The sequence below is a fragment of the Orbicella faveolata genome, unplaced genomic scaffold (assembly GCF_042242905.1).
Source record: "Orbicella faveolata isolate gen_17 unplaced genomic scaffold, um_ofav_v1 contig_36, whole genome shotgun sequence".
Classification (NCBI taxonomy): Eukaryota; Metazoa; Cnidaria; class Anthozoa; order Scleractinia; family Merulinidae; genus Orbicella; species Orbicella faveolata.
In genome coordinates, this window is record NW_028301565.1 from 5,799,685 (window position 1) to 5,824,195 (window position 24,511).

The 24,511-nt window shown below is 40.0% G+C and overlaps 1 protein-coding gene across 5 annotated transcripts in view; it reads left to right on the forward strand.

Annotated features, from left to right (window-relative positions):
• The window catches only part of LOC110050756 (voltage-dependent L-type calcium channel subunit alpha-1D-like), a 60,651-nt gene that overhangs the window by 22,962 nt on the left and 13,178 nt on the right, over positions 1 to 24,511 (forward strand). For 4 of the 5 annotated variants that reach the window (XM_020756707.2, XM_089274970.1, XM_089274971.1 and 1 more), the window contains 32 exons: positions 275 to 384; positions 1,049 to 1,201; positions 3,049 to 3,263; positions 4,401 to 4,510; positions 5,039 to 5,154; positions 6,271 to 6,424; positions 6,886 to 7,058; positions 7,325 to 7,437; positions 7,532 to 7,641; positions 7,816 to 7,947; positions 8,716 to 8,779; positions 8,991 to 9,114; positions 10,818 to 11,073; positions 11,646 to 11,663; positions 11,769 to 11,811; positions 12,005 to 12,209; positions 12,746 to 12,890; positions 14,026 to 14,155; positions 14,411 to 14,470; positions 14,879 to 14,985; positions 15,474 to 15,576; positions 16,282 to 16,442; positions 17,374 to 17,431; positions 17,919 to 18,019; positions 18,392 to 18,593; positions 18,810 to 18,974; positions 19,203 to 19,310; positions 20,100 to 20,198; positions 21,841 to 21,975; positions 22,706 to 22,771; positions 23,581 to 23,672; positions 23,900 to 24,059. In XM_020756707.2, coding sequence (XP_020612366.2) covers positions 275 to 384; positions 1,049 to 1,201; positions 3,049 to 3,263; positions 4,401 to 4,510; positions 5,039 to 5,154; positions 6,271 to 6,424; positions 6,886 to 7,058; positions 7,325 to 7,437; positions 7,532 to 7,641; positions 7,816 to 7,947; positions 8,716 to 8,779; positions 8,991 to 9,114; positions 10,818 to 11,073; positions 11,646 to 11,663; positions 11,769 to 11,811; positions 12,005 to 12,209; positions 12,746 to 12,890; positions 14,026 to 14,155; positions 14,411 to 14,470; positions 14,879 to 14,985; positions 15,474 to 15,576; positions 16,282 to 16,442; positions 17,374 to 17,431; positions 17,919 to 18,019; positions 18,392 to 18,593; positions 18,810 to 18,974; positions 19,203 to 19,310; positions 20,100 to 20,198; positions 21,841 to 21,975; positions 22,706 to 22,771; positions 23,581 to 23,672; positions 23,900 to 24,059 — 3,988 coding nt within the window. The remainder of the gene's footprint in view (positions 1 to 274; positions 385 to 1,048; positions 1,202 to 3,048; positions 3,264 to 4,400; positions 4,511 to 5,038; positions 5,155 to 6,270; positions 6,425 to 6,885; positions 7,059 to 7,324; positions 7,438 to 7,531; positions 7,642 to 7,815; positions 7,948 to 8,715; positions 8,780 to 8,990; positions 9,115 to 10,817; positions 11,074 to 11,645; positions 11,664 to 11,768; positions 11,812 to 12,004; positions 12,210 to 12,745; positions 12,891 to 14,025; positions 14,156 to 14,410; positions 14,471 to 14,878; positions 14,986 to 15,473; positions 15,577 to 16,281; positions 16,443 to 17,373; positions 17,432 to 17,918; positions 18,020 to 18,391; positions 18,594 to 18,809; positions 18,975 to 19,202; positions 19,311 to 20,099; positions 20,199 to 21,840; positions 21,976 to 22,705; positions 22,772 to 23,580; positions 23,673 to 23,899; positions 24,060 to 24,511) is intronic. The other variant, XM_020756710.2, reaches the window with a different exon arrangement.

Here is a 24,511-nt window from a genome sequence, read left to right on the forward strand (position 1 = left end):
GACTTCTGTTGTTCCAATGTCTCAATGTTATGTTATAAAACAAATGGTAAACGCCATAGCGTGCACTATTGAGTTATGGATGCACTTGGGAGGTTTGCTAAGCACTCAAGAAGCTAGAGTCGCACGAGGCGATAGCCGAGTGCGACTCTTACGCTTCTTTCGTGCTTAGCAACCTCCCAAGTGCATCCATAACTCAATAGTGCACGCTATGGCGTTTACCATTTGTTAAATGATACCTTATATTACTGTCATTACTTCTCTTTTTATCTTGTAGTATCATAAGTATTCCAGAAGTCAATAAAAGACTAAATCTCAGGTTGGATGTGAAAGCGTTAAGAGCAGTGCGAGTGTTACGACCTCTTAAACTCATTTCCGGTGTTCCAAGTAAGTTTTAAACTATCGGTAAAGAACTCATAATTCTATGATCAAGTTTGGGTAGTTTTGCACGGAGAAACAAGTTGGGTTGAGTGGCATATGTCACTCTAACGCGACGGTGAATGCCGGCCGAAGCCAAATTACTCGTTTTGGTGGTGTTGAATGTTTATAGTGGTCGATGTGCTTAGCTACACCTAGCTAGTTCTCAGGAATGCCACTTTAAACTGAAAGAAAGAATTATTTCAAATAAACATAATAGGCTTAAAACTCCCAACTGGTGGGAGGCAGACCAGGTGGTTAATTACAATCATGTAAATAGCCAAAAAATGATATATCTTTATATTAAAGTTGCAAAACAACCGAGTGATGTTTGGTTCCCTAATTTTCTACTCACTCATGTTGAACAGCAGCCAATCAGTTTATGATTGTCACGTTATGGTTGTCGCTTATTACCCAAATATGGCTGCCAATGAGATAACCTTCAAATCTAGTCCATAAATCGACACAAACGTTACAAACGAGATATACGACCACGTTGTATGTAAGGGCACTAGTAACTGAAGAAACTTTGCAGAGCTCTTGAAATTCTACTTTTCAGCCTTTGTTTGTGTACCTGTCCAGACAAAAAGCCGTTTATTCTTGTTTAATTTTTTGTTTTCTTTTTCTATTTTAGGTCTTCAAGTTGTGATGAAATCTATAGTTCGAGCCATGGTGCCTCTTCTCCAAATCTTGCTTCTGGTCTTGTTTTGTATTCTCATTTATGCAATTATAGGTTTAGAATTTCTCAAAGATAAATTTCACACGATCTGCTTTGACATTGAAACGGGTAAGTGCATTTTTTTTTGATCAATCTTTCTGGGTCTTTCTAAGAGTTATGACTCAAGAGATATTGTTCTCGACTTCTATGGGATGTAGCCACTGTTATCTGCTTTTATGAACTCGAGACTTTGTTCTCTGCTTCTGTGAAGCTGAAAACACATCATATCATGCATTCCATGCAAACGTGATATAATCAAAATAAATAGTTGCTATTTATCGACTTGAAGTATCGCTGTACAGTGGAACCTCGATTTAACGAAGTCGCTGGGGACCGGCCAAATTTGTTCGTTAAATCGAGGGTTCGTTATATCGAAAACCTCGATATAATGAATTTGAGGGGAAACGACCAAAATGTTCGTTATATCGAGGTCACAGTTAATGATTGATTTGTAACACAGGTGACTTCTGTCACGTAATTCAATGCAAATTTCGTCACCCAGAAGTGCCGCGTTTTGAGATGCAATTCATGGTGCATGGTTCATGCATGGTGGCTTTCAGTATCAAATATTTTCACTTTTGAGCAGACGCGCAGCTTTTTTTTTTTACAAACGAACGACACTTTCAGAGTAGCGATTTAAAAATGTTGCAACATAGAGGTTATGCAGAAAATTGTCTATGTAAACAAGGAAACATTGTAATTCGTTATATCGAGGTAGATTTTGCGTTTGGGCTTCCGGATTATGTTCGTTATATCGAAGAATTCGTTATATAGAGGTTCGTTACATCGAGGTTCTATTCCATACATTTTACTGTAACTTTGGCCGGGACATAGAATATCGTTCGTTATATCGAGGACTTCGTTAAATAGAGGTTCGTTAAATCGAGGTTCCACTGTAGTGAGTTTGTGATGCTGACTTTGCTCTGACGAAGGACTAACACACAAAATGTCAGCTTCACAAACTCGCCACGAGGGTCAATCCACCTTTATCAATGTGATCAATAGCTTGACTCGTCCCCAATCGTCTCTTGAGAGGCGCGTTGAATATTTAGGGGGGAAGCGTGAGCATGATCCTCTCTGTGTTCCCGAGGAATTTCATCCAGACTCCGTCGAGTTTCCGGCGTCTATTCAACGGGCGACTGGGGACGAGTCAGATAAATAGGTAAGTGTTTCAGTTGCCCTCTAACGCAGCTCAACAGTTTCTTTAGAAAGCAATGACTTTGTATTCACTAAATAGGTCCACATTGCGTACCTGATAAGTTAATAAAGATGGTGAATTTTAAGTTCGGAAATGAAATGTGAAGGTGAATTAATCAACATGACATGACGTGTCATGTTGATTAATTCACCTTCACATTGCGTACCTGTGCCTAGCCCTAGTTGTTTTTGTTTTAACTTTCCTACCTATTGCTAGGAAGCTCTAGACATTGTTCTATCCCGTGTTTAATACAAGCTTTGCGTAAGCATCCAATAGGTCTGCAGTGCGTACGTGTGCCTGTTGTGCCATTTCCTATATGGAATAGCTACTTTATGATATGGAGAGGGTCTCAAAAAGCTAATATGTCGAGCTGATCGGCATGAAGCCCTCTATAAGAAAAGTCAAGGCTTCTTGCGTTTTAGATTAAACTTCTTGCAAACTTCAGCTCTCGTCGGGAAAAAAAAACCAGGATGCAAGTGATGCCTTTGTTCTCCAACTCCTTTCACCTACCTCTGAAAGCACTAACTATACAATGAGAAGTTTTGGAGAAACCGATTTTGAAAGAAGCATTTTGCAGAAACAAGTAGAAGGCAGGGGATTTAAGTCAGCAAAACGCGATTTCGTTGAATCAACTTAGCTGCATACTTGATGCACATCGCCGCTTCTTTCACTGTGATTGACTGACTATACCTACCTTGTATCTATTTGATTCTTGCAGGTGCCAGACAGACGAATGATAAGCCATGTGACGCAGGGCCCTTTCCTGGAGTTAGGAAGATTTTTCGTGGTCGAGATTGTCTGTCTGGTTATAATTGTACCGAATATTGGATAGGCCCAAACGATGGTATCACGACATTTGATAATATTGCGCTTGCAATGTTAACAGTCTTCCAGTGTATTACAATGGAGGGATGGACGTCGATAATGTACAAGGTACAACAACAATAACGTGAATAGACAACTATTGGGGTCTTTATTAGCCCTATAATACGTGAGAAGTATTCGATTGACTGTTAACTGTCATTTTCTTGGCGTTTAAAGGATGAAAATTGAATCACTCCGTAATCGAACCAAGAACCAATAATCGAACGAATCAAAAAAATTTCGATTACGTTTAGAAATCGATCATTATCGATTATAATGTGTTCGATTGTAGTTGATAATGTTGGAAATAAATTCACAATTTCGTTTGATTTTTTAAAATTTATTTTCATAAGCAGATATTTTGTTCAGTAGAATAATCTGCCACACAGTAATTATGCCGTTTCAAAAATCTTCAAAAGGAATCCAAAAGTGCTAAACATCCACGTGCATTTTTATCAAATATGAATTCTCATTTTCTTATGAAAGGTCTGTACGCTTGAACTAGTTTTACTTGAAAATGACCTTATTAATCTTCGCCGCTAATGAACCAAAACAGGGTATAAATAATATCTTTTTCCTTGCTGGATTTCAACCCACTTTCTCCAGTACTTCGCTGCTCGTTTTGTGGAACCTTCTGGATATGATACAAAGCCAGAGAGTGGAAAGAAAGTATGAATTATCCTGTAATTATTTCAGTACATCTACGGGCATGAAATTGGAGTCAAATCCGCTGTTATTTTGTCCTACACTTCCTTCTCCTCAGGGTTTTAAACAGACTTCTCTGAAAACGAAGTCATCTGTGCCTTATTAAAATTTTCATTTAAAAATGGGATAAGTTAATAGGCCACGTTTGATATGTCAATAACGTGGTTGCGAGGCTTTCAGGACAAACTCCTGTACTTGGTGATGTTTTCTTTGTATCCAAGTTTCTTTTGAGAATTGAGGAACTAAAGTAACTTAAAAAAAATGTACAATTTCGACCCGAAAGCCTCGGAGCCATGTTAGAATATTGATATATCGAACGTGGCCTATTGTAAGGTGGTTAAAGTCCAAATTCTCACTGTAATATCGAAAGATATTCCAGTATACAGGTCAGGAGAAGTATAGAGACGATCAGGAAAAGGGAATTGTCTTGAGATTTTAACAACTTCTCCCAACTCCTACAAATAAGGAACGAGAACTTGTATGTTTATTTTTTTTCTACAGACATTTGATGCAATGGATGAAGATGGCTATCTGTATGCCTGTTATTATGTTTCACTTATCGTAATTGGTTCTTTTTTCGTCCTTAACCTTGTTCTTGGAGTTTTGAGTGGGTGAGTGTTTAACATATTTTACTGCTGCCCAGTTAATACATCAATTACGAACAATTAGCGCACGCAGACAGATGTCACGTGAGAAATTAATTATTTTTCAATGTACGAAGCATTTTAATGTGCGACTTGAAAAGAAATTCTAACATAATACTATTAAACGTCTGGCTCTTGAATTCAATTGACTTCCCTCTAACCAGCTATCAGCCGAAAGAAACCTGGGCCGGGTTGTTCAAATCCCGATTAGGCTAACGCAGGATTAGCGAGAATCTTGATTGCAGTTTCATTGCTTTGCGGTGAGATTTTCTGTTTACATTGTTTGTCCTTCAGTTCTGAGTTTGAATAATCTCAAACTACACAAAACATAAGCTGTTAAAAGCATTCTTTCATAAAAGAAAAACTAATACTTCGGTTAACTTTTAATCCTGTGTTAGCGTTAACCAGCGTTCGAACATGCAAGCCCAATATTAAAACTGTTCGTGAGTGTACAAAGACAGTGAGTTATCGGACCATTGTTTTATTTGTCACCAGCGAGTTTGCAAAGGAGAGAGAACGTGTGGACACTCGGCGTAAGTTCTTTAAAGTTCGTAGACAGCAGCAGCTGAACCGTCAGGTGGACGCCTACATGTCGTGGATAGCCAAGGCTGGTAAGGCTCAGCTAAATTAACAACAATAGGCCATTTTACAGTTGTGTGCTCAGTTGCCTGGCCTGTGAATGCAAACGAGGCTAGAGGTGACCTAAACCTCTCTGCTTTTCTCATTTTAAATGTAAACTAGCTAGCATTAGGACAACATGATTTACACAACAAAGGAAGTGAGGTCTGTATGAAAACAAGGTCACTTCCAGTCTCGCTGCCATTCAAAGGCCAGGTCACCGAGCAGAGAACTGTAAAATGGTCTTTTCCTATGGCTTTGACGAATGGCTAGCACACTGGACACGTCAGCCGTCCATATTACTACAGCGGTTAATTTACCTTAATCAACTTCAAGTTTATAATTATTCGCTAACTTTTTCACTTGTCTACGACGCAGCACAACACGTTTTAAATACCTTTGTTCGCGAATACCACTGGAAACTGTTTTCAGTTTCGTCGAGCTTTTTACTGTTACCCTCTTTCATTAGACTCTGCTTGCTTAAGCAAGCCACGTTAAATAAGGCATCGTGATAAAATGCAATGTAACGCACCACTTTTTGTCTTGACGACCTGCGAACTTGGAATGTTTAAACCATGGATAAACACAAAATTTGAACTTGAACTTAAGTTTGTACCCATGACAACGAGGCCATTTTATCTCCTTTTAAAAAGATGAAAGGAAAGTACTTTGAGTTAAACTTTGTACTGTACATGTATCTATCTTTCTGAGTAGTACCGACAGAGAGAACTTGGTCGGGCGCTTAATTGCAGCTTCCTGTTTACCTAGTTCATAGTTAACTCTTTTTAAGGCGGACACTCACGACACCAGATCGAACTGTCCGCTTTAGAAAACTGTCGATTATAAAGAGAATTCAATTGAAGAAAAACAAGTAACTTCAGCTTGGACCAGCCATCTTAGGGTAGCCTGTTCCAGGCTCTCGGACAGTGGGGACGATCGAAAAAGTGGGCGGGCGACGAGCGGGTTCCGCTCGTCGCTGATCCCACTCGTCGCCCGCCCGCTTTTTCGATCGTCCCCGCTGACCGAGAGCCTGGAACAGGCTATCTTAGGGAGGTATTGTCCTTACGGAAGTGTCCTCTTTAAGATAGTTGTCTGTATTTTCGTTACAGCGGAATCGGCAGCGGATGAAAACTACAGCAGATCTAAACATCTCAGCTTGAACGACTCACAATCACAACTCGTTACCAATGACATGGTCAGTAATCCTGGAAGAGTAGTTGCGAGAAGAGAGGGAAACTGTTACCGAGTCAATATGCCCGAGAGGTAAGCTGGGTTCTAGTTGGTGGCACTGGTGCATACTTCAGTCCCGCAACTCAAGAAACTTCGAGGAACCTGGGCCTAGCTTTCTGCGCTTGAATGCCTGGATTAGAGGATGGTTGTCTTGAAAATCGTTGGCCAATTGTAGGCTTTGTAGCTCAAACGATTCCAAAATCCCAGTGCCAGAAGCATTACTCAGTCTGTTTCAACGAAAAATCAACCACAAATCAGACAACAGGCTTCAGCCAGTAAGATTAGTAACAATCTTGGCATTACACACGTTTTTCCGCTCTAGGAAACAGTTTCAAACTTTTATTCCTAGTTCAGACTCGGTTAATGCGTTATTTGCGCCCGTTGCGATTGGTCAAATGAATAATTAGGAATATACATTACACTTTCAGCCATTATTGACCTCCAACTCATCTTTTTGCTCACACTATATTATGTGTGCCTGTTTTTCATTTTAGAGTCGGCGTGCTCCAGCGGTTTATACAGTGGCAGCATAGATTTTCGATAAAGGTGGGTCGCATGGTCAAGACACAAGCATTTTATTGGACGGTACTGGTTTGTGTGTTCTTGAACACCATTGTGCTGGCTGTGGAGTATTACAATCAACCCAAGTGGCTTACTGAGTTTCAGAGTAAGTTGGAGAGCTTATTTGATTAGACACAGTCTTACAGGGGCTATGAGAAACTGAACTGTTTAGGTCCACTCCCTACCCCCTTCGAAAAAAATAAGAACGCCCGCTGGGCTAAAATTAGATCCCACCCCCCTCCCCAGGAAGACCAAAGGGCAAGACCATGACCCACAAATAACCGGCTCTTTGATTTTGTGCAACATTTTCTATCTTGGGCTAGCAAGTTGATGATCATTGAATCAAGACGCTTGCTTTTCTTTTTCTTTCAGAATACGCGGAAATTGTGTTTTTAACGTTCTTCTTCGTGGAGATGGTTCTTAAAATCTATGGTCTTGGATTTCATGTGTACTTCAGTTCAAGTTTTAATTGTTTTGATTGCGCTGTAAGTGATGTTATTTCGCGCATGCTTCTTTAGAATTAGCTAAAAGTCAGTTAAACAAATAACAACGCCTTCCTTTACTGGTTGCTCTCAACAGGTTGTATGTTCTGGATTTTTGGACCTTATACTTGATACAGTTGAAGGTATTAAACTTGGCATTAGTGTACTCAGATGTCTTCGTCTTCTTAGAGTCTTCAAAGTCACGAGGTAAGGTTATGGCGGGCCGGCGGATCACTTGCGTGACTTGTCACTTACATGTAACACTTGTTACGGTTCTGATTAATTTCCTTCGTTGGTGACAGTCAGAGATAAATTCTTCCATACATTTGTTTGCGACAAGCTTTGAAGTTTCCTTTCTGATCACTTGTTATCTTGTTACAGACACTGGCGGTCGCTAAGGAACCTCGCTACTTCTCTCGTGAGTAGCATCAAGTCGATCGTGAGCCTGATTTTCCTGTTATTCTTGTTTATCCTGATTGCTGCTCTCCTTGGCATGCAGATCTTTGGTGGCAAGTAAGTTTATTTGTTATGACTCTTTTTCATTTCTCCTCTTGTCTGTATCTCCTCACATTAGCCGTGATTGGCATTTCTTTGCGTGCAGTATTCTCCAATTTTTAGCCTACAGTCATGGAAAAATTGTGTTGGGAAAACGCAAAAACATGAAATCATAACCGTAGTACCTACAGAATAATTGTCAGTACCCCATCCCCCCTTTCAATGAAATGGTAAAATGCAACTTGTGTTAGGTGTAAGTACTTTGTCAACATTGCACAGGGGTGGGGAGGGGCATAATGTGTATAGAACGAATTTTCTAACCTCTATGGCCAAGGTTGTTAATTCCAGGCCCCACTCGCTCTTTAATATCGTTACAAATTTCAAAGACACTGACTGCTTAAGGTAATTCCCCTGAAATAAAACTGTCAATAGATTTTTGTTCAAACTTTGTCCACTGAATATTTATCATATGAGAACTTAAATTATAAAATATATATATTTACTCATGTTGCCATGGAAACGGCACATACGTCAGCTTAACCATCAACAAAGCAAGGTTTGTGTTAACTTGCTTGCTGCCATTTTTGACGACCGAGGGATCAACAGTTTTAGAGAAAAAGGTCAATGACACATGGGTATCAAAAACTGTGTTCAGCCACGTTAAAGTATAACTTTGTGGACAGCCGAGTGTGATAGTGTGATTCCCAGTTGCTAAATAACGTATTTTTTCAGTTCAAATTAAGTTACAGGACTTATAAGTAATCAAGTTCATTTAATTTCACTCAGGTTTACCAAACAACCACAAACCAACTTTGATAATTTCCAAAACGCCATGTTAGCTGTCTTTCAGGTTGGTATTAGTTAATTTAGTACCAGTATTGATTATTAATTAACTAATTAACTAGTTAATTTATTAATTTGTTTGTTCGTTCGTTTGTTATGAATTTTTCCACACATTTCTCTGCCAAACCTTGCAAGAAAATTTCAAGAGCGATTTTATATTCACAGAAAATCTTGGTTCCTTATCTAACTTCTAGCTTTGTTTGTTTTGTCCACAAAAGATACTTACAGGGGAAGACTGGAATTCTGTCATGTACAGTGGCGTGATGGCACTTGGCGGACCACACAACCCAGGAGGAATCTTAGCAAGCTTGTATTTTGTACTTCTCGTTATCTTAGGAAACTGTATCCTTGAAACCATACCCTTCAGCTGAACAAATAACTTCTACTGCAGTTTTGTATTGGATGTTAAAAGTTTGCGGCACAGTTTGGTTTCCAATGGAAGACGTCTTGGCCCGCGCTCCGGATCTAGAGGTCTGGGTTCAAGCGCGTTGTCCAGGGTTATTGTGTTGTGTATGTTACTCTTACGGTGCTTCCCCTCACCAAGGATTTTGAACTGGCACCAGCGAACTGTTAGTCCGGACTGGGGGAGGGGGAGTGGTAGAACCGGGACGAACATCCCAGCCAGGAGGAGTAGTAATACTGCGGTGGTTTAGAACAGTTCAAGAAGTAGCGAAGAAGTATTTTTCCGAAATTTAAACTGGCCAATATGCCAATTTCGATATATTAAAATTCTAACGGCTTTAGTCCGAGGCCTAGGGGAATAAAACAAAAGAAATTAATTGTTCATCCCTTAACCTCAATGTTGTTGAGCCAAGCTAGAATTTTAATATATCGGGATAGGCCAATTTATATATGGGTTATTGACCAAGCGTGAGGTCAAGATGGCTGGATATTGGCCAAGTTCTTTTTTTGCGTGTTTATGGACCGAGACGGAGTCGAGGTCCATAAACACGCAAAAAAAGAACGAGGCCAATATCCAGCCATCTTGGCCGAACAAGCTTGGTCAATAAAGGATTTATTATATGGCTTTCGGGGAAATTTTTCTTGCGGGACACGGCGGGTAGTCCCGAGCGGGCAAGATAACTCCATCTTGCCCGTTCGGGTAGCCAATCATAGCGCAGGATTTGATTCATCTTGCCCGCTCACGGAGCCAGCCCTACAATAACAGAGGTTAACCCTTTGAATACCAAACTTTTGCCAAAAAATACCGTTTTTAACCGTTTAGTCAGGTTTTTTAGCTGCCATGACGCTAAATAAGCCTAAGTTGCGCTAAAAAAGCTTTTTTTTGCTAAAAGGAGAGCTTTTTCGAGGATTAGGTACAAAATTGAGCAAAACTTCAATTACGGGCATGCGCATAAGCCAAAATTTGGACTTACGGTTGGACTTGGGTTTTTTTTTTTTTTTGCCATTAACCGTTCTCAATTTCGTTTGTTGGCCCTTTCCTTTCTGTTTTTCTCTGCCCTTTTACACTGGCTTCCTTTTGCATTGTATGTTCTTTCTGGCTGCAGTGAAAAGTTGGATGTTAATTACGGGCGAAGCCTAGAAATGGACCTTGATCAATCACAGACGTTGTGGACCATTTTACCACCGTTTTTGCACCAAAACTGAAAACCTTGTTTTTCGATTTGCGACGTCGCAATTTCGTCGATATCTAAACCTGACCATTGTGCGGAAAGGGCTAGCCTAGCACTACTATCAGCTTATCAAGAATATCTGATGACATTTAAATTGATGACGTCACAAGTGATACAAAGAGCACGACCATTAATTACGCATATATGCGTAGTTGGTATTGAAAGGGTTAACTCACACGCCACGATTTGGCGGTCCGACTGTTTTGCTTGATTGAAATTGCGTGGATGAAAATCCATCCCATTCGTAAGATTTTCAAACGTCGATTGATTATATTTTTCCGCCCATTTTGTTATCAAATTTGGGACAAATCGCGTCGAGATTCGCTGCTAGCTACATGAAATTGTTACTTGACATTCAGTGATCATATAAAACCTCCGTGAACACAAAATCCTTCCTTAACTAATGAACAGACACGCTGCTTAATGTGTTCTTAGCCATCGCTGTCGACAACTTAGCAAACGCGCAGATCTTAACAGAGGACGAGGAGAACGAAAAACAGGAGAGAGAACTAAATCGTGCTCGTAACAAACAGAGGTACACTCACAAAGGCAAGGGCTGGGGGAAAGCTGGCGCCAAACTTCCTGTGGTAATGGCTATCAATCACTTTGTCCGCAAGAGGAATGGGAACGCGCAACCTTCAGCTGAGGATCCGCCCACTACTGCTTGGTTAGTTCAATCGCAGTACGCGACCTTACTGACTTCATAGAGTTTCACAAGGGTAGTTACGTCAAATTTGTCGCACAATTTGGTATCCAGGATCTTTTAATTTGATCATTTTATCAGCGGTTGTGAAGCATGGGGCCGCTGGTCAAGGGGAACGAAGGCCTTATATACGAGTTAGTCGCTTATAAAGAGATCGTTTTATTCATGGGCGTAGAAAATCGTATCTAACGTAGTACTTCAGTTCTAAAGGAAATGAAGCGTTCTTGGCATCGCAAAAAAAGTTTTAGGAGAACTCTGTCTTTTTCTGTGCAAAATGTTTGACACATTCCTCTTAAAAAGTGATCGTAACCTTCAGTTGGCATACACTTTATTGGAACCGAGTAAAAGATTAGAAGCAGCTCTCTTGCTCTGTCCCATTCCGTGTTGTAGGGGAAGGTATGACGTAAGTTTCTTGATGATTTTTAAATCTGATCATTAAGGTTTGACAAACGACATTATTGTACTGAAATTGTTTGTTTCTTTTAAGAGTAACTTGTTTCTTGTTTTTTGTTTTGTTTTATATTGTCTTGTTACAGTCCAGCCCCTCAGAATAGGTAATTACTAACATCCTAAGAATTTTCTCATTTACTCGTTGGGCAATCCTTTCCCCCATACCGTCATTAGCTGAAAATAAGTCTGCTATTTTATCTTAATTACAGCACGACCTTGGAGAATGGGGAAACTGGTGTGCCAATGTCATCGGTGAGTAAGTAGTGGGGAGTTTGCGAAAAAATAAATAAACAGAAGATCTAGAAATTTTTGGTGCATGATTCGTGCGGAAAACTAGCGTTGAAACTATAAAGTCTGAGAACTTGAATCGATATAAATGTACAATATTCGCGAGAAAAACACAGTTTCATTTCTCTGGTGTGTGTTTATATTTTCCCGTGTTTAGTCTCTGAGAAGAAAGATCAAGTCATACATTCGAGAAGCAAGTATGTACGAGAAGGCAGAGGACAGAAACGGCACGGACGTAGCAGAATCCGGGGAGCCCTCAGGGACACGAAGTGAAGGAGGCGACAGAACACGACGGATTAGAAGGATGAGGAGAGGGAGGAATGAAGTTAATGGAGACACGGAAAGGGAAGAGGATGATGAAGGTATGTACGTAACGTAAGAATTAAGGTTAGTCTGCGTCAGGTCAGTAGCTCATACAGCTGGAGCTTAACCCGATTTCTGTAGCATGGAGCGACTGGAAGAAATTTCTTCTCCCCCCTGGATGGGATGCTAGTCCATCGCAGGGTTACCCCCAGCATTAAGTTCGCCGGTACTCATTTATACACCTGGGTGGAGAGAGGCACTGTGAGAGTAAAGTGTCTTGCCCAAGAACACAACACAATGTCCCCAGCCAGGACTAGAACCCAGACCGCTCAATCCTGAGAGCAGCGCGCTAACCATTGGGCCACCGCATCGCGTGCCTCCCAATATAACGTAAGAGCGTCACACCGCAAAGTAACGCTATGTTGCGTGATGTAACGTAGCGCATTTTTCGTTGCATCACGACAGGTGTAGGTTTGTTGTAGTAGTGCACTGCTATCAGTAAAAGACTCGTTGGGTGCTTTTTTCATGTTCCTCAGTGGTGAGAATATCTGATAACAGATTGTACAGTTATGCATTGTCGTTTGTCTTTTGTTAGATGAAGATGATCAGCCAGTAAGTCGCAGAAATTTCATGAAGATCCTGAAGACTGGTGGCCGGTTTGGTAAACGTCGGCGGCCTTCTCGAAAAAAGAAACCCATCATTAAAACCAAAACGTTGTTCATATTTGGCCCAGAGAACAGGTGAGAACATCATATGTGATACGTGACAGGCGGACTTACGATTTGTGACATTTGTGAGAGAGGTACGTGACGCATGGCGTGACAAATTGACCTAAATTTGGTTGACAGAAATCCACTTAAGATGTTTGCAGTACATTTCAATCTTGTACGTTTCTGAAGAAACTATCTATTTTTATTGACCAAGATCGAGAACAATATATCTACAACCGAGGTGGCCTCTGCTAAAAGCGTGGTGGTTTTTTGGAGGTCTCCTCGCCGCCTTTTGTTGTTGTCATTAATTATTATCATTTACGGTGTGGCAAATAAAAGATCATTTTTTCAATAACTGCAGAAATTCTCGTTCGCTCATCGGTCAATTTTCATTGTCAATAAGCGGACAGACACATGAATGTATAATTTATGCGATGCTTCAACGAGCGAGAGCGGACAATTTCCCGGAAGGTACTCCCTTCTATGGGCTATATAGGTATGTGCGGCCCCAAAGGGTATGGTTTTTCAGCCGTTTTGGTCAAATAGGGTATCGATTTTAGCTGATTTTGGCCATTTTGGTCATAAATGGGGTATGATTTTTGCACCCTAACCTTGATATGGGTATGTTTTTAAGAAGAAGCCACGTTTTCATCATTATAATCAACAAAAGCCCTTCACAGATTATGTTTACGGTAATTTAACATTGGTCTGAACTAGGGAACTAATTGTAACGCAGGTCTGAAACAGGGTTTTGATGTAAGGGTCAGGTCATAATTAGGGTTTCGAATTTTTGGTTAGGTCATAAATAGGGTAGGGAATATCGCATATTTTGGTCATAAATAGGGTAAGGGTTACCCAATTTTTCTGGGAGTACCCCCCCCCCCCCCCCCCAGGGACAATTTGACTAATTGTTCTTGTAAATAACAAATTGACGTCCGTTTTTCATGCATCTGTCCTGTAATTGACAATGAATTTCGTCAAAACATTGTCAAAGTAGTCTGCGGATCCACAGACTACTTTGACAATGTCCTGACGAAATTTATGATCAATAACAAGACAGGCGCATGAAAATCTGTTAATTTGTTAAGTCGATGATAATGATGATGATGATGATGATGATCTCACAAGTGAGAACCAGGCTTTATTTTTTTAATTTTTCTTCCAGATTTCGACGGCTGTGCCACCGGATTGTGAATTTACGACATTTTGACAACTTTATGCTTGTTATCATCATGCTGAGCAGCATCTCCATCGCCATTGAAGATCCGGTGAACGATAATTCCAAACGGAACGAGGTAGATTATAAGCTCGAAACTTCCATGAGGTGATAGAAATCACTTCCTACAAATCGATAGTGCTTTAGTAGAATTCTACTTCTACTTACTAATAGCCTTTCTCAGTACTACAGTGAAGTGCATGGTTTTGGCTTGTTTGTTTGTAAATCTATGAAAGATCTTACTCCCAAATAAAAACATTGACGTTTCCAGTACCGTGAATAAAATCGCGACAGAATAATTGACTGTTGGCTTCTTTGCGGTTTTGTTTTGTAGGTGCTGATGTACTTCGACTACGTTTTCACGGCAATATTTGCCTTAGAAGTAATAATAAAGGTGAGAGAAAAGATTTTTTTTTGAGAGTAGGTGTCGTTTCAATAAACAAACTCATATCGCTTTATGTACAAGTTATTTTGTTTTGCCAGTGGTAGTTTTCTTTCGCACGTTTCGTTTTCTGCGATGTTCTACCTTATTGTGAAAGAAACCTCGACACAATCATTAACTGAAGTAAAAGAAAAACACTAAAATAGGTAACAAAGACGGTTGATCTGCATTGAATTTTTAATTTAGGGAAACGCGAGAGTGTTTTTCAGTTTGCTTGAGTTATTACCTTATTCCGTAATGCAACTAACAACAAAAAGCGTCAGTTAAAAAATTAACTGAAGCTCTCCTCCATTGTTGCGATAGTAGTTGTTTCACGGGTTATAAATGACTGTACTGACCTTGTTATTTTCCTGGGCTCAGATTGTAGATGTCGGTGTCATTTTTCATAAAGGCGCTTACTTCCGTGATTGGTGGAACGTCATTGATGCTCTGGTAGTGTCTTTCAACATGGCGTCTCTCATTTTAGTGTAAGTATAATTTACATTATTTCATCTTAGTACTGTAGCGAATTGTACGGATGGCTAATTATTTGTGAAAAGAATAGGACATTTCCGAGTTGCCTTGTGCCTCTGTTTCAAAACGAGTCGTCGTACAAAATTCATATCAATGGTTTCGGACGAAGACTCGTTTTGACACTGAGGCAAAAGGTAACTCAGAAATGGCGTATTGGAAAAGTGTCCGAGAGTGCTCAGTCTTTTAAATGAACATTGTAAAACCAAATCCAAAATTGTCACATCAGTTGCAAGGACCAGGAAAAACACAGTGAAATAATTATAACGAGAGACAAAGTCCATGCGCTGCCCATGCGCTGCTCGCAAAGCGCAAAAAAAGGCGGGAAATAGAACTCTTAGCATCTTTACACTGATAGGTTAGATCAAAAGATAAGGAACACGTGATTACTTTCGGGGGGTAATTAAACCAGTGTATGCTCATCCTTTTTTTTCTCGTTATTCAGGCAAACGGACACTTCTGGAGATGGCCGTTCTGTGATTAAAGCCCTCCGAGTGTTCCGTGTCTTAAGACCGTTTAAAGGAGTGCACAAAATTAAGAAGTTACAGGTTTGTACACTCGCCAAACCTGACTGTTTTGTGACTTAAGCAGAGCTTTTCAATCCAGTCAGTTTCAAGGTCAGGATTCACAATTTCGCGCATTTCTTTAGTATCCATTTTAAACTAAGTTAATAGAGAAGAATGGTTATGAAACCAAAGTTCGTTGTTTTCTTGTATGTATTTGTACCCTTTTTTGGCCTTACCCGTGCACAAAACGCAATGGCTGTTTACTAGTGACTGAACAACTAACAAATAAAAATCTTTCGTCACAAAAAATTGTGCACAGTCGAGGATCTCTTGAAAGGGCATAGCACGATTAACTACCCCAAGGAATTTTAGCTCGATGTATTGAATACCCTCTGTGCGACGCGGGTTAAAAAACGCAGAATTTTACAAAGAAAATGTATTAGCCCATTAGTGCTATTGCCAACCACGAATTTTACAGTTTTTCAGACCAATATGCTCCTTGAATATTACGTCCAAGAAAACAAACATTTCTCCAGTTACTAAGTTTCACACTCCCTTTAAATGTTTGGAGTTAGTTCGTGTCTAACCTTTTGCCTTCTCTGCGCAGAATCGTATGTTTATGAGGAAAAATGTAAACAATGACGTCAGCAACGATCCCAAAGCCATTCCGGCGATCACCTTGTAATCTCCCATGCTTCACTTTTCTTAGTTTCGCCTGTGTAATTTTCGTTCGTTGTTTTCTTTCAGGCTGTATTTCGTTGCATGTGGTACTCGGTAAAGAACGTTGCCAATATCTTGATGATTACGGCGTTATTTTTGTTCATCTTTGCTGTTATGGGCGTACAACTTTTCAAAGGGAAGTTTCAGAACTGTAATGACGAGTCCAAGCTGTGGAAGGAAGAATGCCAGTAAGACATCAACATAATTTTTTTTTAAAAAAAAAAAAAAAAAAAAGGAGCTCAGTCACGGTATTTTGAAACATTTTGCCACGTACAAAATTACTTTTTAATTGAAGGAAACATGAAAATAGTAGTTCACTAAGATAGAAAAACTCGAAAAAGATAATAATAAACCATAAAGAAACAAGGATGGTTTAAGATGGGGAAGATTATCACGGATTACAAACGACGAACATTTGGGCTAAAAGAATTTAGGCTAAACTTTTCAAGAAGCGCGAACCGTGATGTAGCCTACCAGTAAGCTTCACTTTTTTTCTCGTGCTAATAAAGACAGTTGTTATCTAAACCCCACTGTGGTTTTTAAAATTAAATATCTAAGGAGAAACGTAATGCACTCTGGTAGTTGTCGTCAGATGACATCGTGCAAGTGTGTTATTGCATGTATGTATGTTTATGTTTATGGAAATTCCCCTTTTACCTTTTACAACATTGTCGGGCATAGATTAAATTGATGCTGAACACCAAGCTGTTCTCCAAGGTTTCAATTAGTATATGTAAATCGTCTGAATGCGAGTGTAGTTAAGGATTTACACTACGAGTGATGTTTGAAAGTTCTCTCAAAATTGCACGGGCCTTTAGGCGAGTGCAATTTGAAAGAATTTTTAAATATCACGAGCAGTGTAAATCCTTAATTGCTAGAGCTTTCATACTATCTCTCATTTATTATATGACTGGAAAAATTACGAACGCGGGCGCGTTAATTTGCACTGCAGTGCAAATTAAGATTCTAATTAACGATAAATTGGCCTGCTCTCAGCCAATCACAATGAATTAATTTTCTCAGTCATATAATAAATAGTTTTAAGAGATGGTCGCTCAAAAGATCTCATCGCGTTGTTTAAAAATAACCAATGTTAGCCATCTTTTTGATTGTTTGCAGAGGGCAGTATTTCATTTTCGATTACGATGAATTCACTCAACGGGAGGAAGTTTCCAAGGTGTGTTTTATTAACATTTTATGGTTAATATGCATGTGCGCGTGATTAGACGATTTTCTCACAGTATGGCAAATGGGCCAATTTCGATATTTTAAAATTCAGCCTTAAACAGCAGACCTCAGTACGAGGCTCCGGGGAATAACTACAGAGTTTGTGGGGTTTATTCCCTAGAGCCTCGTGTTGAGGTCTGTTGTGTCAGGCTGAATTTTAATATATCGAAATTGGTCTATTATTGTAACCTATAAATATATTTAGTGTTTTTCTTTTACTGCTATTTTAGTATCGTCCCTCTAGTAAAAGTATTCATTAATTCATTCATTCGTCAGTCGGTCGGTCATTCTAATCATTAGTCCTCTACGTCCATTGTCGTAATCTATGAACTGTTCATACCATGCAAGTTTCCTTTTTTTGTGTAATCGTGTACTGAAATCAGGATCCTAGTTTTGTTGGAGGTGGTTGACGAGGTAGTTTTTGTTGTCATTGCTAGGTGAAAGACCGAGAGTGGGAAACAAAAGCTCTCAACTTTGACAACGTGTTTAAAGCGATGTTGACTCTGTACACCTCGTCAACTGGTGAAGGTTGGCCCAGGTACGTGGAATATTTATAATCATCCCAGTCAATGCTTGGTCAAATTTGTAATGACTCCAGCAGAGGGTAGAATGAAATTCCAGTGCGTTCCGCCCTGTTTCAGCTTTTTTGGGAAAACCCAAAATCTCTGGAAAAATTTTCATTGCGCGCCCTCGTGAATGGTGTAGAGAATGTGTGCATTGGAGATACAGGACGGGACGTGTGGACTATTAATCATTTGCGGGACGGGAAGGGTCATGGAAGGGATGAGACAGCACTTTGATGTATACACTTGGGGTTAATAATCTTCGGTAAATAACGGAAGCCAATAAACTGGGTTTATTACACTGGATTAATACTGTAACTTGCTGGTTTTTCTTTTTCTTTCTACAGTGCTATGCAGGCCACCATGGCCACAACAGAAGTAGACAAAGGCCCGATCCCGAACTACAGCCCCGGTTACGCTCTTTATTACATTAGCTTTGTTGTGGTGTTCTCTTTCTTCTTTCTCAACATCTTTGTAGCGTTGATCATCCTCACCTTCCAACAGGAGGGTGAGAGAGAAATTGCCAGTTGTGAGCTGGACAGGAACCAGGTAATAAAATTCCTCTCTATCCACTCGCTAGCGAGAATATGTTTGATGTTTGGTGAAGCATACGTTTTCATGCATGTACTGAGAAGTATATGTCTTCTTTTCCTCAAATCCTATGTGTGAGGTGAAATTTATAAGGCGTATTTTAACAAGGCTTTGAAAATTTCTACAAAGTTCACTGCAGATTTGTTAAAAGAATTTCTTGCCTTCTTTTAACAGCGTGATTGCATTCAGTTTGCACTGACTGCTAAGCCTGCGCAGCGGTACATGCCAGCTGACCACAAGAGTTTGCAGTACAAGATCTGGGTCCTGGTGATGTCAAAGCCTTTTGACACATTCATTTTGGTGTTGATAGCTCTCAATACGGGCGTTCTTATGTCCCAGGTGAGTTTTTTAAAAGGGTTCCTGCTGTGTCAATCCCCTTAACGTCTACACCAAACAGTTTTAAATAACTTTGAGATTACTCCTTCGTTTCATGGTCTGTGAGTTTGAAATGGTGTCTAGTTTGGACTTTGTACGGTCCTCGGATGTGGTTAAGAACATTTTGAGTTCTATGAAAACTTTGGAAAGAGATCTTTCTCACCGGCACTTGTTGTTCTCTTTTCCCTGCAGCATTACAAGCAAGGCGAGCAATTTACAGACATTCTTATGTATCTGAACATTGCCTTCACTATTCTCTATATTGTAGAAGCTGGACTTAAGTTTATCGCTCTAAGACTGGTAAGCTTTTTTTTTTCTGTTATGTATTTGGTCTTGCTTTTGGTATCAAGAGGCACTAAACAAGCTAGAGCTCGTGTCTGGGAAGACCTTTGTACGCAGTTACGGAAATTACCTGCAAGTATATTTATCGAGTGAGGAGGTCAGTCGGCTTCCGATAGCACATTTATACTGCTTCCACACTAGCACCGAAACATGTTTCAAGTAAACACTTCGATGGGTCTGCCAAGAAAAAGAGGAAGGGGAACACGATTCACGCCAGCATGGCCCTGTAATTTATGTGGTTTTACGGCACTTGCAAATCGTGAAACCGTTTTCGTGACGTTTTGCGGCAGTGTTCTCCCAAATATTCTGTTTTCTACCCATGGCCGGTTATTGCCATCGTATGTTTTCATCAATTCATATTTGAACCAAAACTTTTATATCATCGCAGCCCCAATGTAGACTTGGCTCCTCTCCGCTCTCGGCCGCCATCTTTAACGCGCTTTTTCGTTTAATTGAGATCGAAACTTCCTCCTGAGGTGGTTTCAATCATGATCAGAATAAACATGTTTAGCTATGTTTCTATGATGATTCGCGCACTGCACCTCCTGGCTTGCTCGTTAATTTTTCTGAATTTTTGTTTTGAAGTCAATTTTGAGAGTTCCTAGTTTACAGTTTTCCTAATTTGCCTCGCACTTCTCTTTGAAAAGAAGTTGATAAGGCAAGAAGAAATCGAATTTTTGGTCACCCCTGAGAGCATAAAAGGCTTAACGCAAAACAGTAACTGTTGTCTGTTTTCTTTCCTTTCAGAATTATTTTCGAGACTATTGGAACATTTTTGACTTCATCGTTGTTTTGGGAGGATTGCTTGATGTTGTCGTGACTGTGGTGGATAGATTTTTCAAAACGGTATGTTACGTGTAATATTTGGAGAGTGATCATGCAGATGAGATTTGTCTTTGGCAAACACTGCGTTTTGGTGACTGTCGTTTGACAACTGAAACTCATAGTCGTGATAAGAGGGGGGTGAATAGGTTTTCGGATCGACGGATTTGGCCTTAGAAAGCGCACGGATTGTGGATTTTTGCGGTAAATCGAGCGGATTCGAGGATTTTGAAAACACAGTGGATCGTGGATCAGCTATGAATTTTGACGCGGATTCCGGATTGTGCCTGTCTTGATGTTCGGATCTTGGGTCCTAAACGAAGTTTGGATCATAGATCTTTCTTCAGCCTTGGTCGGTATGTTAATGAGTTCATCCAAATTATTTCTTTTTTCGAACAAAGCTCATTTAAACTCAGGTGTGAGACTGTTACTGGAATTGCACTATGTTACAGTCATCAAGCATGTTGCCTTCTTTACGATTTGTGCGAAATTACTAGTAACAATGGCATTCACATTTACCTTTCCGGATGTAATTGTGGTTCCGGATTTAAACAAAAATACTGGCGGATCGACGGATTTGGTGGAAAAAGGCGCTGATCGGCGGATTTGCATACCCTTATTCACCCCACCCCCCCCCCCCCCCGCTCTGATAATTATATACCAAAGAAGTGAATAGTGCTTTTCACGTGTTTTGATTGGTTAACTCGGAGGTGACTAGCAAAGTGCTATTCACCTCCGAGCAGAGATTTCGGAAGAAAAGTAATTTTTTGGTCTGCTAGTTATTCAGCTTGTGTGGTATACACTAAAACAGTTATTCTCCTCAATGTCAATGAATGTGCTGGACCCTGCCGCAAGTTCTCTACATACTTGTCTATGTGGTCAGAGGGTAGACCATGGAATATGTTTTTTAATGGAAATGTTGTATCGCACCTGGGACAGCTAGTGAAAAAGGTTATGTCTGCATCCCAGCCAGAGAGGAAAATATTGCGCGTGAGGTCTGGTGCCACTCAGTGTATTGCGACGTTAGTTTATTCCAGCTTCGAAGTTAAGAATTCAAGCCCGGGTATGTTCCAGCGACCTTTCATCCTATGATCCTTACATCTATCCCTGGTTATAATCCAAATATTTTCGTTCGCGCGCGATTGGTCTAAACACGTCACGTGACCGAATATTTCCCAGCTAAAACTGGGGAATATCCGAGAATATCCCCCAATTTTCAAAACCGCGGCGTTCCGAAAAAGATTTGAAGAATAATAAACACAATAGCCTCCATTTGGGGCGAAAATATGCTCGGATATTTGTACTTGGATATTATCTGTTCCGAGAAGCTCACAATTTTCCTCGAGCTACGTTCTCGGAAAACTGTTCGCTTCTCGGAACAGATAATGTCCGCGGACAAATATCCTAGCATATTTTCGCGCCAAATGGAGGCTATTGTTTATATATTCCCCAATTTTCAAAACCGCGCGTGTTGCGAAAAATATTTGAAGGAAAATAAACACAATAGCCTCCATTTGACATTGTAAATTTGCTTGGATATTTGTTCCTAGACATTATCTGTTCCTTAGAGCTCATGGACAAATATCCGAGCATACTTCCGCGCCAAATCGAGGCTATTATTTATTTATGTGGTCATTTTAGGCTGATATCTTGACTGTTTTCACAGGGGGGAGATAACACGCTCGGCATTGGAATTGATCCCAGCATGTTTCGTTTATTTCGTGCGGCAAGACTTATCAAACTTCTTCGACGAGGCTACACAATCAGAATACTCTTGTGGACATTTCTTCAATCTTTTAAGGTCTTTATTAATTTAGTGTTGTTTGTACTAAGGTAGATATACTAGGGTACATATACAAGTAGATATATTGAAGGGAGTAATGCGCTTTGTAGGCATTTCAAAGTTGACAATTTATACAAAAGCTGGCGATTAATGTGAAAAGATTACCGAAGGGTGCAGGTTCAAATATTACCGCCAACTTTTAAGAATTTGTTTCATTCCCTTAGCAGGTTCAATTCAGTCTTGATCTTCCCTTGTAGCACTTCAATTTACTTAAATGTCACTTTTGTTTAATGATATGTCTACTTTCCTGCTTAGACTGGTTTAGCAACGCTTTTTAAAAGTTCCCGGACAAACAAGTTAAAGTCAAGGAAAATGCTTTAAGCCCGGACGAGTCAGTCAAAAAGCGGCTCAAAAAAAAGTCTTTTGGGAAGTTCTTTTGAGCGAAAACGTCTGTAACGCTTTTCATAACTTTTGAAAACTGTAGGAGCAGTGCGAAGGAAGCCATTAAAACGTGCGTAATTGACGTGCAAATCACGTGGGTATCCATTGACAGGTATCCAGTTGCGAAAAGTTCAAATTGGACACCTGTAATCGGACACCCACGTGATCGCGCGCCGATAACGTGACAAATAGGTACGCGGAGAACAATCACGATCGAGAATTTTGTTATAGATATGATTATGATTATGATTATGATTATTACAAAACTGGCTGGTTCAAACTGAGTTTCTTGTATCTTTGCCAACAGGCTCTTCCTTACGTCACGCTTCTGATTATGTTGATGTTCTTCATGTATGCCGTCATAGGGATGCAGGTGAGCTGGAGTCTTCATGATTCATTGCTTGTGCCGCGTGTTTTCTAGTTGCTTTGACGTAGTATTTCTCAAAGTCATTAATAATTCGTCAAGTTAAAGCAAAGAAAAGCACAACCGTGAAGGAGGTTTGAACACCCGGTCTTAATTAGCATAGATTTTGACGATTTTACTTCTCTGTTTTCTCCTTGGTTTTTGTTTTGATTGAGAAGATATTTCAAACAATTCTCCGCTGCGCGTCGTATTTTCAACTCTCTTCTCGGTGTTTGGATATCCCGATGAAACACTGTCTCTCGTGTCTGATATATTACATCAAACACGAAAGATCGTTTTTCACCACATTTCCAAACACTGTGAAGGCAGTTGAAAATACGACGGGTAACGGAGTATTTTTACGTACCTCGAGGTGTTTGGAAATGTGATCAAACACTGTTTTGAGTGTTTGATGCATCTTCTCGATAGATCCTAAAATTAAGGAGAAAATGGAGAAAACAGATCGTGAAAATGTATGCTAATTAAGATCACTTTGTGTAAACTTGATGAACTATTAATGAGTTTGAGAAAAGCTTAAGCTTAAAACGTAGTATTGAAAGCTGTTTAAATAGTGATTATCCAAGATTAAAAGTGAACCTGGATTTTACCGTTCTTGCTTAAAAGTGTTTTCTATTGCCAATTAGAGAGTATTCAGTGAAAAGTAAAGGTATATGAAAAAAGAAAACAAAATTTCAAAGAAACTTTTGCTCCGTTTTTGTTATTATTTGAAGAGCAAGTCTGATTACTTTGAAACTTTCAATTAATCCTTTCTTTTACAGCTTTTTGGGAAAATCGAGCTAGACGAAGATGGGGAAATCAACGCTAATAATCACTTTCGAAACCTTCTTGAGGCTTTGCAAGTTCTGTTCAGGTGAGAAATAAAATCATGACTGCTATCCTAAGAAAAAAATGAAGTGAGTAACTTAAATTTGTTGGATCATTACGGCATCCGCTATCGTTAGTGACCAGCTGATGTCAGACGAGCGTTCAAAGAAGGCATGTCCTTCCCTTTGTGAGCTCGCTACGTGTTCAATTCTTCCGTTTGTTTAAGCATCGTAGGCTAGCTTTTTTAACGCTTATTTCCTTTTGTTGTGGCAGATCGGCGACCGGGGAAGACTGGCATAAAATCATGCGGGCGTGTTATGATGATGCTAAGTGTGATCCTCAAGTGGACACGGAAAAATATGGCTCAACTTGTGGCACTACAGTCGGCGCCATTTTATACTTCTGCTCTTTTATATTTCTCTGTATGTTCTTGGTAAGTAACAGAGAGGAAAACACCGATCGAAATCGGTGGAAACTGTACGAAGATAAACAAGTGAGTAAAACGCAACTCTGATAGGTCTCTAAGGCAAGGATCCGTGCAGTCCGCACCTTTTCATGCCTTTCTGTCAGTCTAGGGCAGAAGAGACTAAGAGACTAAGAGACCAAGAGACTAAGAGACTAAGAGACCAAGAGACCAAGAGACCAAGAGACCAAGAGACCAAGAGACTAAGAGACTAAGAGACTAAGAGGCTAAGAGACTAAGAGACTAAGAGACTAAGAGACTAAGAGACTAAGGGACGAAGGGACTAAGAGACTAAGAGACTAAGAGACTAAGAGACTAAGAGACTAAGAGACTAAGAGACTAAGGGACTAAGGGACTAAGGGACTAAGGGACTAAGGGACTAAGGGACTAAGAGACTAAGAGACTATCTGGTAACATGTGCA